The sequence below is a fragment of the Ictalurus punctatus genome, chromosome 7, assembly GCF_001660625.3.
Source record: "Ictalurus punctatus breed USDA103 chromosome 7, Coco_2.0, whole genome shotgun sequence".
Taxonomy (NCBI): domain Eukaryota; kingdom Metazoa; phylum Chordata; class Actinopteri; order Siluriformes; family Ictaluridae; genus Ictalurus; species Ictalurus punctatus.
In genome coordinates this window covers 2246320-2258553 of record NC_030422.2, presented here as the reverse complement: position 1 = coordinate 2258553, position 12234 = coordinate 2246320, and the positions used below count along the sequence as shown (strand labels likewise).

The following is a 12234-nucleotide window of genomic DNA, read 5'->3' as shown; positions in this document are numbered from 1 at the left end:
TGTGTGAACCTACTGGCTCTACAAGGTACTGCAAGTAAAAACATGAGAGCAAAGTAGGCTGTGAAAAACCTTTATATTTTGTTAAAAAAATTCACAAAAATTCTCTGGATATCATGGATAAACAATTGCAGACAAAACACAGGTTTATAAAAAAATATATCTTTGTTAAATATAGGTGTGCACCAATTACTGGCACCCTTTAAGTCGATACATTGGGCTACCTCACTTTGACAAGATTTGACAAGAGTCTTCTCCTATGAGAAGACTCTTCTCCTGATGAGTTTGGAGGGGAAGGGATACATGGTAAGGGATCTGAGACCGTTCCTCCATACAGAATCACACCAGATCTTTCAAACGCTGGTGGATGCTCCTCTTCAGTTCACCCCACAGGTTAATTTTTTGATATTTGCATTGAATCATTGTCCTGCTGGAAGATCCAACCATGACCCATTTGAAGCTTTCTGGCAGAGGTAGTCAGGTTTTCATTTAATATCTGTTGATATTTGATAGAGTCCATGATGCCATGTATCCTAACATAATGTGCAAGTCTTCTGGCAGAAAAACAGCCCCAAAACATTAAAGAGCCTCCACCATATTTAACCGTGGGCATGAGGCAGTTTTCCAAATGGCTACCTCTCTGTTTGCGCCAAAACCACCTCTGGTGATTATTGCCGAAAGACTCTATTTTCTGACATTTGACCATAGAACTCGATCCCATTTGAAGTTCCAGTAGTGTCTGGCAGACTGAACATGCTTGAGTTTGTTTTTGGATGAGAGTAGAGGCTTTTTTCTTTAAACCCTACCAAGACTTTATGACCCCAAGATGCAACTAACTTCTGTAATTCTCCAGCTGTGGTCCTTGGAGATTTTTGGCCACTCGAACCGTCCTCTTCACACAAGAGACGATATAGACACACAACCAATTCTAGGTTGATTCATAACATTTCTAGTTGACTGAAATTTCATAATTATTACCCTGATGGTGGACATGGACATTTTCAATGCTTGTGCTATTTTCTTATTGCCACTTCCCATTTTGTGAAGCTCCACAACCTTTTGCCACACATCCCAGCTATGTTGCTTGGTCTTACCCATTATTATGAATGAGTAAGGGAATTTGGCCTATGTGTTACCTCATATTTATCTTGGTTGAACAATTTCTCCAGGTGTACTAAAAATAAAATATCAATGGGAATATACTTCAAATATAATTTTCTTACATGAATTCATAGGGGTGCTAGTAATTGTTTCACACCTATATTTAACAAAGATATTTTTGGATAAACCTGTGATGTGTTTGCAATTGTTTGATATCCATGAGAACAGAGTAGTTTTGTGATTTTTTTTTAAACAAAAGATGGAAAGGTTAAACAATAAAGACAACACACAGCCTTTTCACAGCCTTCTTTGCTCATATTTACCAGTGGTGCCAATATTAATGGAGGGCACTATAACTGCAATAAATGTGGCTTCAAATATGAACAGAGAGTTATCGTTATGTTTTTTTTTTTTTTTTTTTTTTTTTTTAAATATACTATATACTCATGAAGTCAGGGTAAATGTGTATAATGTCTAATAATCTACCCCTTTTATTTATTACAGTATTTGGTGAGATGAACTTGACTGGTTTATATCTGTGTGAAGCTGCTTCATTCACAATAATATTATATTCTCTTTTTCTTATTTCATTATTCATTACAAGTCATCTGGACCTCCCATAGAAGTTTGTGTGACAGAAGACAAGACAGCACTCACACTCCGCCCATCTAGTTAACTTCACATCATCTCCCCACACACGCAGTAGTTTAGTCATTGTCTAGACTGCACACGTGGGTCTGCGCTACAGCTCCATTTCACACACACACACACACACACACACACACACACACACACACACACACAGGTTTTTATCACATATTACTTCTCCCTGCTGATCCACATCCCCAATAATCACACTACACACACCAGATAAGTGTAAAACAGAACATCTTTATTGACGTGTCTGTATATTTGTATAGTCTGTCTTTGTTTGTGCTGTAGATTGTCCGCGTCCGTCTTCCGGGTCCAGTCCGCCGAGACTACAGCAAGAGGGAGGAGATAAACTCCTGTCCTATTTCTGCACCAGTGTTTATGTGTCTGCGGGAAAAGGGGGACTTTTATTGAAATGAACATGAGGAAGGTGGTTAATATGTGTGTATGTTCACATTATGATCATATTATATGTTCATATCTATATGTTTATGATGATGTATACTTATCTTTATGTGTGAGGTTGTTGTGTTCATACTTACCTGAAATGTATTCTTTATAATGGTTCATGCCGAATGGGCGGGGCTTCAGCTTTATAAGTGTGCCGCTACCCTACATGCGGGGGCTGATGGAAAGTCCGATTCATTTCCACGAACCGGTTCTTTCGGACGGTTTGTTACAATGAACCGGTTCATCGGTTCTTTTACGTCATCAGACAATGGCGTCACTACACATATCTTTTCTAACAACTCAGTGTCATGTTGCATCAATGAAAACTTCAGATAAAGTCATGTGTGTGAACGCATATTGCTGATTATTGCCTTTTATTCACTTAATTTAATGGTGTTTGTGGTCATTAACCATTAGTATTTCTAAAAAAAAAAACAAAAAAAAAAAACACAAATTAAAAACAAATGTAAAATGTACATTTTCAAAGACATAGAATTTAATAATGCATAGACTTTTCTAAAATGAATTATACCCAGAAGATGGCACTGCTGTAATCTTTTGACAAGTGCGTAAAGGTGATAAAATGACCACTTTAAAATATTTCCTCATCTGAAATTTTTCATGCTCTCTGTTTAGCTTTAGCCACTTTTTAAACATAATATTAATGAGAAACAGAGCTGATGATTTCTACTGCAATGCAGGTATTTTTCTTGTAGAGTACAACAATAATGATGCATGAGAATGAATATATGCATTGTTTCATAGGACGTCATCACTTGTAAAGCAACTGGAGGTTAATCAGTGAATAACGCCTCTTAATAAAATACAGCTGCTTTGTATACATGTATATTTTAATGCAGGGTATCATTTGTGTGACCTAAAAGTACAACTGTAATTGCTGAAATGCTTACAAATTTAAACCAAATAATACAATACATGCTTAATACAATGAAACCATGAAGTGATATTTGTTATGATGAAATGATACATGATCTTTTTAACTGTAGGCTGGAGATTGTGGTTGTACCGTGTGGTGGAAAATACATCAGTGTATCTCTGTATGTGATGATAACGACTTTCAGTTCTGGTGGTGTGAACTGCACACAGATGACATGATGAAGCCCCTCACACGAGTGAAAAAACATTTTCAAGAATAAAAGTTCAGTCACATTGACTAATTACTCTTACTATTACTACTAAATCCTTTTGCTTTACAACCAGTCCTAATAGTGGCACAAGTAATCAATAAAATACACCCTGTAAATACTTCTTAATGCTGTCCATACACACGTTCTTAATCCCCCCACACACACATTTTAAACCAAATAAGTGCAAAGAACCTGTACAAAACAATCTCACTCCGATTTTACTGTCACTGCACACATGATGAACTTCTCTCTCTCTTCTCTCTCGTCTGTTCAGTTGTGTATTCACTCCTCCAGCACCTGTAAATGAACATTTACAGCTGTTTTAGATTTTAGTTCCTGAAATGGTTAAACTTTGGTGTTTTAAGCCAACAGCAAATAATTAAGGAACATTTAAAAGGCAATGCAAATTTATATTTCAGTATATACAGTAATTATTAAATATAAAGCAGTAAATAGTGATGGCTTATTTAAGGAGAAACTGTCATGTATGTTATTACACTGCAATATTTGCACTTCTTATAGGAGTGTCAGTGTACTATACGAGGAGGAAATTACATGAAAATGCATCAAAGATGTGATTTTAAACCACTTTATCTTTTATTAATAGAAATGTTACTAGGGTATTTTGCAAAAAATTGGATTGGAAGTAGAGTCAACAATTGATGATTGTTTGATGTCGTCTTGAACAAGAGACACGGGCTTGTTTAATCCACACACTGTATTCCACAGTAACTAATGATACATCAGCAAAAACGAGTCTTTGTGAATGTAAAATTATAGGGCCAGGTAGTGGTGGGAGATATATACATATAGTACAAATAAAAAGTGTATTAAACCCAGTTTCTACTGTGAAAAACTGTGAAGGCAGCTGATTTATTTGTCATAATATGCATTATACGTTCAGCTGTGGGATCTGGTTGCCATAGGGTTGTTTATTTTTTTTTCTATAGACTGAGGTTTATTTGTTTTCCTAAATTTGTTTAGAAGTTTTCTTTAAAAGTAAAGATCAAGCCCAGGAAATGAAAGTACTAGAGGACTCTCACTTTGTGTACTGAGTGTTTGAGCTGTGAGAGGAACCAGAATGCACAGCTCTATTTTCTACTGCTAAGAGCTATAGAGCATTTCTACAGTTGACTCACTTCCGCTGTGATTACATCATGATACCCAGCAGCTGGTAAGGCTTGCAGCAACAGGAAGAGGGGACGCTGGAGCTGCTTTTTGACATTATTTGCTTTTAGAATTGCTTTAGGTGTAGTAATTTAGAAAGTTGTTAGCAATCTAACTGAGGCTGTAGCATTTATATTACACTATTTATATTTATAACTGTTTATAACTCCGACTCAACTCCTACTGAGCAAGGCACAAAACTTGAACTAGGTTTTCTATACAATTCTAAGATCTCTCCAAGTATTTCTATCTCAATTTGAGATTTGAAAATAGAACAGATTTTGTCTTACCTATGTGTTCTGCTTCAGCTGTGAATAAACAGTTTCATACTCTACACTGGCCTTCACTAGATGTAAACAAGAAACGCTGAATTAATGTCATTAATGCCATCTCAACTGTTAAATACACATGAACTATATGAATTGGTTAATAAATCAGAAAACAATAAAAAGTAATGTACATGCAGATTTATATAAATATGTACAGATAGCTTTACCCTGATTTTTCTTTGCTTTTTTCTGTGGCTTGATTTCAAGCTCAGTGTAAATCACATCTCTGGGTCCAGCATCATCATCTGCAGTGACAGTGAACAGAACAAAACAAACACAGATAACATTTTAATCTGAATCAACCTTTGTAAAAAAAAAAAAAAAAAAAAAAGAAAAGAAAAAGAAAAAGAGATCAGTGTGGAGAATTACAGGTGCATGATGGGATGTAACTGAACACAGTTTTAAATGTGGAGCTTATCGTCACTTCTCCTTGTTATGGGTTTGAACAACATGTTCAATTATTATTTTTTTTTTAAACTTGAAAAATTTTGTATGCACATTTACTGATGCTTAGTGTGTGTGTGTGTGTGTGTATATATATATATACACACACACACACACACACACACACACACACACACACACACACACAATGGCACATGTCAGGGGTGGGATATATTAGTCAGGAGGTGAACAATCAGTCCTTGAAGTTGATGTGCTGGAGGCGACTTTGACAAGGGCCAAATTGTTATAGCTAGACGACTGGATCACAGCATCTCCATAATGCAGTGGGTAGTATCTACCAAAAGTGGTCTAAGGAAGGACAACCAGTGAACCCACGACAGCATCATGGGCACCCAAAGCTCACTGATGCATGTGGGGAGCAAAGGCCAGCCTGCCTATTCTAATCCCATAGAGGAGCTACTGTAGCACAAACTACTGCTGTAAATGTTAATGCTGGCTATGTTAGAAAGGTGTCAGAAAACACAGTGCATCGCAGATTGCTGTGTATAGGGCTGTATAACAGCAGACCAGTCAGAGTGTCATGGAAGAAGGTGGCCTGTTGTGATGAAGCACTTTTTCTTTTACATCATGTGGACGGCCAGGTGCGTGTGCATCGCTTATCTGCGGAGGAGATGGCACCAGGATGCACTATGGGAAGAGCGCAAGCCAGTGGAGGCAGTGTGATGCTCTGGGAAATATTCTGATGAGAAACCTTGGGTCTTAGCTTTCATGTGGATGTTATGTTGACACATACCACCTACTGAAACATTGTCGCAGACCAAGTACACCTTAATGGCAACGGTATTCCCTAACGTGGCCTCTTTAGGGAAATAAAATAACACAAAAAATAACCGTTATTTCTAATCTTTTCAGTCAAATACTGTGCTGCAAACATCAATGTTAGATTTATCTTGTCAGTACTGGCAAGTGACCATGGTATAACCGCACATTGAGTGGTTCTTTGCCTCCACGTAGTGTATTAAAATCGTGTAATGTACACCTAGCCAAGGATTATCCCTTACACATGTGGTATTATGTAGAATATATTATATAATAAACAGGTTTTAGTAGTTTCTTTCTTTCTGAGGTTTATAGTGGAACTGACACCTAAAATGGGAGGTGCATGCAGATTTTTAGTATAGCAGATGATTGAATGTACTGTAGACTGTAAATATTTTTTATATATAAAATGTGAAGTTGCAGTATAAAAATACTCCACCTTTATTCTTGTATGACTCCTTTTTCTTCATGACCTGTGCATAAACGGCCCCACTGAGTTCAGCTGCAGCTTCACCTAATCACAGTGCAATGTGATCGTCACTACAGGAGATGTATTTACTGTATGGTGTTAATCTGAGATTTATTCCTTCTAGTGTAAGTGGAAATATTTGACATGAAATAAAGAAATCTCTCTCACTTTTACTTGCGTTCTCCACAGTGGCATAAATGTGCACATCTACAGAAAAGAGTGCAAATAAAGAATAAACAGGAGAAATTTTCAGACAATTCTGAAAACAATTCCACTGAAATGAACATTGTTAAATTAGCTTGTTAGTAAGAACATGATCTTATATTGAATTACTGTATATGTAGTGAGGTGTGCCGTGACTAAAACGTCATCCTTATTAACTACATGGCCAATGGGCTCTCTCCCTACCATAGTATATAAGCTGTTGTTTAGGCCTCACGGAATGCGTCATGATCGAAAACCCACGCCTTCTTTTCGTTGCTACGGACTACAGAGGTATGTGGTTTTAGCTTTATTGCTTAGCTGTTTGATGCTAGCGTTGTCCACTTATCATGCGATTTATTTATTTAGAGTGACGTTAGGCTGCCGAGACTGTGCATGTGTGGTGTGCCGTCAGGGCTCTCAACTGTGTAGCATGGTAGTTTAACGTAGCTCCGGTCGGAGCACCAGCTGTTGCCGTCACAACTATTAAAGACGCTATCATGATTTTCGGATGTTCCATTGTGAGTATAATGTCATCGGATCACGGTAGGTAAATCGTTTAGTTCTATTACTCGAGCTAAACTCTATTGCATGCATTCCTAATTGAGGTTGTAACACCTGTTTGTTCTTAGGGTCCTCGATTTTGCATGCGTTAAGGCGGGCTGAGTGAGATGTGGTCATATCGGTATAACGCCTCCCCCTCATTCGTGAAGCCACGTTGCTGCTTGGTTGCTTTGGGGCTGCTTGCTGTTTGGTTTTGCTGCTTGATGGTCTGATTTGGTTTTATTTTGTTCTGCTTTGTTTCGTTATTTTGTTTTGTGTTGGTTACTGTCACTAATATGAGTTTTCTTTAATTAACTGTGTTGTAACAGTCTTTATCAGTTATGCTGATACTGCTATGTGGTACTAGTGGTTTTGGTCAGTCTTGGTAAACTTGCTACCAGTAATCAGTTTGAGTGTGAGGTTGTGTGTTTTTGTGACAGTAAGTTTGTCTTTGTTTTGTTTTATTCTGTTGTTTGTCAGATTTGAGCGTATTGTAATTGATTTTGTGTGTTTTTGTTATCTCCTTGTAGGAGCTGAGTGCTTCCTGAGGCTGGGAGGAGTTCTTTGCTGCACCTTTGGCTTTACTTAATTAAGGGTCATTATTATTGCTGTGTTTATTCTCGGTGAATTTTGAGGGTATGATTTTGATTAGTGGGGTGCTTTTGCCTTTTGTATAGTTGGTGCTGTCGTACTAGCCTGCCCTTCATACAGGAAGCCTCAGTGCTCCTATGATTATTGTTAACTTCCTCTTGTGACTGTTTTATTTGACCAATGCCTGACTGCGTTGGATGTTGTTTCTTTTAAATAATTCTTGACCAGTCTTTTTAACTTTAAAATAAAATGTATTCTTGTATGGAAACCCATGCCTCTTGCCCGTTCTAAGTGGAACGTACTTGCGTGTCTTTATTTGGGTTATTTTCCCTGTTTTCTCAGTGGCGTAGTTGGTACAAAAACGAAACAAATGAGTCGCATAGCTACACGTGGCGTAGTTGGCAGGATTTATGAGGATCTCCATAGTATAGTTAGTTGTTGCAAAAAAAAGAGCCACATTGCTACATATACATAAGGAAAGTATTCATTATGTGACATGTTGTCTGACCGGTCTGAAGTGGAGCGTGTCCTGACTGAGAATCCTCAGCTCCTGACTGACTCGGGTTCTGGCCTGGTGTCTGATTGCTGTTCTGCTGTATGTCTCTGTCCTTTCCTGTATGAGAAGACAGAAATTCTTCATTTGCTCAATTTATAAACCATACAAACTTTATTTTAGAGAATGCTTATACGTTAGTGTATATGTCGCTGAAATGTACCAACAGTAATTACAAGCCACTAAATGTGTAAGCAACAATTGGTCTCATTTATGAAGCTGGATATGAACAAATTTATTTGAAAATCATTCACAGGAGCCTTTTCATACATAATGTGTTACTCATGAGAATCCAGTTAGTTTAGAAAACAATAGTGTATCCTACAAGAGCTCTTGAGTGCGGAGACGGATGTACTTACAGAATAAAGTTTAATAAAGCAAAACATACACAAATCAATACAGACGAGGCAGGAGAGCATACTTGACAAAGTGGGAGAAACAAAGCCAGGCACAGAGTGAGCTGCGAACAGTGACTATATACAGACTGGCGCTTATTAACCAGAAAGAGAGTCAGGTGCGGGTGGTCATGTGACTGGTACAGACGTGTGGTGGCTGCTGGGATTTGAAGTCCAGAACCCCTTCTGGGAATTCATATAACACTGTGTCATAAATGCACTTGATTCAATTTACAGCTGATTGGAATTTATCATGCACATGAGTATGAAGAAAAGCAGCAATGCTAAGACTTGTGTAAATCTAGTGGGATTTTTTTTTTTTTTATTAGATTGGCCTACAAAAACATTTAGACACAAGTTGAATTTGATAAAGATTAATAAATGAGCACCAAATTGTGCAATTGTAAGTGCACTGTGTCCCAAATAGTATTCTTTTCCTATTTTTATTAATTTGGTAACTATTTCTTATTTAATAGAAGCATTGTACGTTAGTTGAATGATAATTAAGGATGTGTAAAATCCTGTGTAACGAGAGTAATTATTGAGTGTCAGATACCAGTCATAGACCATTTTGTTAACGTTTATTTCCATGTTAGTGTAATGTATACTATTTCATGTTTTATAGACTAAGCTTTGTAGAAGTACTGATTATATTATAAGCAATTTAGTGAAAACTAGTTATCAGACCTTGGATGGATTTGTGCCACCAACGCAGGATCAGTAAAAGGATGATGAACAGCAAGGCCAAACTCAGTCCCACAGACACAAATACTATATCAGTACTGGATCCAGACCCTGAGTCTGAGGAAAGAAAAAGACACAAATGAAAAAACCTGCTGTCATTACAGTTCGCAAAAATACTAGCCTTGACACTAACGTACATTCTAATGATAGTCCAATTTGTAATCTTCCATTTCTGTTCAGACGGTTTTAAAGAGTGTTTACCAGCAATCTCTCTGAGCCTTTCCAATCATATCTACATTCTCTACTCAGACTGCTCTTCAACAGGCCACTCATAATCTACTCCTTTCTGCTGATGCTGGTGCCTTTCCTCTATCAGGATTTCTAGCTTGGTTCATGTTTCCTTTTCTCTCCTGCCCCTGACACACAAGATATCCCAATCCTTGGCCCCCTCCTTTTCACTACAGGTACAGTATATGCATCCACTTGCCCACATATGCATCCACTTTCCACATCATTAACTGTATACATTCATGATCTAAAATAATGGATGGACTCCAACGTTCTTAAATTAAATTAAACTGATAAAACAGACATTTTTCTAGCACCCAAAACTCCACTGTTATGAATTCCAGGTATTTCATTTGATATTGATGGCATTACCGTTACACCTTCTGGAAACGTTCACAATCTAGTTATAATTTTTTGATAACACGCTTTCATTTGAACTCTGCATTAGGTCACTCACAACAATCTTTTTTTTTTTTTTATCAGCTCTTATTGATCCTTTTTTGCTGTAGTCCTAACTCAAACCAAGCACAGATTAGATTTGTACTCTATCATTAACACGGTTTACCCATCTCACAGAGAATCAAACAAACACTCTCTTAATTCTCACACAGTACATGACCTCGCCGTAACTCTCTACACCCTGGAGTCTTAGATCCACCAGTACTGATCTACTAGTGGCTCCTAACGACCAGACTGACAAGAATGAGCAAAATATTTAGTGCCGTAATCCACCTCTAGGCCTTTAACTGCACCTCCTTAATCCTAAAACATACATTTTTTACTAACACTTTCCTCTTTTTCTTCCTGTTCGTCATTTAATTAACAGCCAGTTTCAGTTTTAGGTGCTACGTGCTACAGAATCAAATTTATTATTATTATTATTATTAGTAGTAGTAGTAGTAGTAGTAGTAGTAGTAGTAGTAGTAGTAGTACTCACTGCACGTTTTAATGTTATTTTTACAAAGGGAATCAAATACTTTGAAAGCTGACTGAAAACACTGTGCATATAAACTTTGTTAATAAAAAGAGAATCAAATAAAAAGAAATTCTCTCAAGGTTTCTCACCTCTGACTGAAACCCAGCTTTTGGGTGACTCTCCTCTCTCTGGGTGTTTACAGTGGTAGAAACCTTCATCTGACTTTGAGACAGTACTGATGGTCATCTCTCCTGTAGTCTTGTTCTGCAGCACTGAACCATCTTTATAGAAATCAACACCAGAAGCTGAGGTCTTTGAGTTGCGAGATAAACAATGTAAAGTCAGAGGATGTCCCTCAGTCACAGGATGGACAGGACTGTCCAGGATCACATGACCATCTGTAGGAAAGAGAAAGAAGACACTGAAATCAGAAAGTGTGTCAAATACAGTAATGATTTTAACACAGAGAGCTACAGTAAATCAGTGGTAGATATCAGAGAGAGTGTACACAGTGCAGCGCTCACAGAGTCTTCATGTGTGAAAGAGAAAATGTGCTTAAATGCCAGTTTTATCAGTAACATTCAGATGTGAAAGCAGCTTTCACTGTAATATTCTTAACATCCTGAAACTAAACTAGTCTTCATGAGTTATTCTTATTTCTGTTTATATTCTTATTGTTAAAACATTGAGAGGAGCTTTTTTAGGTTTACCCTCTGCAGCCTAACTTCTATATGGGGATAATAGTTTTATTTATGTAAGTCTAATGTCTTTATGCCTCTATTGCTATCATCTCTTTGTATTTTTCTTCTCTTTTTTATTCTCTGAGTCTGATCTTTGTGTACAGATGTGTGTATAATCCTCTGTGTCTCAGATCTCTGCAGCCCTGAACACAGCGCTATCTGTTGGTCTTTTGTTAGAATCGACTGAATAAAAACATCAAATCTGTGTCACCCTACACAATGCACTCAGTTTCTTTATAACAATATTATAATTTATTTTCACCAATTCAGTAGATTATAAAAGTGTTATCTTTATTCCTGTATATTGTACATCTATTACTGATGAGAACATTGAAGACTCACGGTGCACTGTGATGTTGACAGGATTACTGCGTCCTCCAGATTCAGACTGACACCAGTAAACTCCAGTGTGTGATGTAGAGAGGGAGCGGATGTTACATGTAGATCCTGAAACTGATGAACAATCAGACACTGCCTCACTGTGTGTGTATCCTCTCACTGTCCATCCAGTAGAGTCACTCTGGTCCTCACAGCTCAGTGAGAGAGAGTCAGCAGTAAAGTGTTGAGTTCTGCTGGGATTGATGATCAGAGACACTGGAGGAGATTCACCTGAAACACACACATTATAATTCAGATCTTATTCTGAAAATTAACATGTATTTTTATTTTATTATGATGTTAATTTCAGTGTACAGTTTAGTAAACATGTGTAACATTAAAATTACCACAGGACTAATACTTGCTCTGATTAGACAATGATATCCGAATAAAAATCTACTATCAGGTG

The 12234-nt window shown here is 37.3% G+C and overlaps 1 protein-coding gene and 1 long non-coding RNA gene across 4 annotated transcripts; one reads left to right on the top strand and one right to left on the bottom strand.

Annotated features, from left to right (window-relative positions):
• Positions 1 to 2671: 2671 nt before the first annotated feature.
• On the bottom strand, positions 2672 to 12051 carry LOC128632945 (low affinity immunoglobulin gamma Fc region receptor III-A; the record flags this gene model as incomplete). Its single annotated transcript, XM_053681179.1, has 9 exons — positions 2672 to 3644; positions 4805 to 4860; positions 5011 to 5088; positions 6507 to 6581; positions 6705 to 6743; positions 8380 to 8484; positions 9507 to 9620; positions 10857 to 11105; positions 11790 to 12051. Coding segments are annotated over 8 exons (978 nt in total), but the record flags the coding sequence as incomplete, so codon positions are not given.
• LOC128632951 (uncharacterized) lies at positions 6841 to 7855 on the top strand. Of its 3 annotated transcripts, XR_008396633.1 has the most exons (4): positions 6841 to 7031; positions 7107 to 7258; positions 7370 to 7507; positions 7811 to 7855. It is a non-coding gene; the product is annotated as an uncharacterized LOC128632951 (long non-coding RNA). The 3 variants fall into 3 exon arrangements; XR_008396634.1 differs by lacking the exon at positions 7811 to 7855 and having other exon boundaries at positions 6846 to 7031; positions 7107 to 7283; positions 7370 to 7802; XR_008396632.1 differs by lacking the exon at positions 7811 to 7855 and having other exon boundaries at positions 6851 to 7031; positions 7370 to 7802.
• Positions 12052 to 12234: the final 183 nt, after the last annotated feature.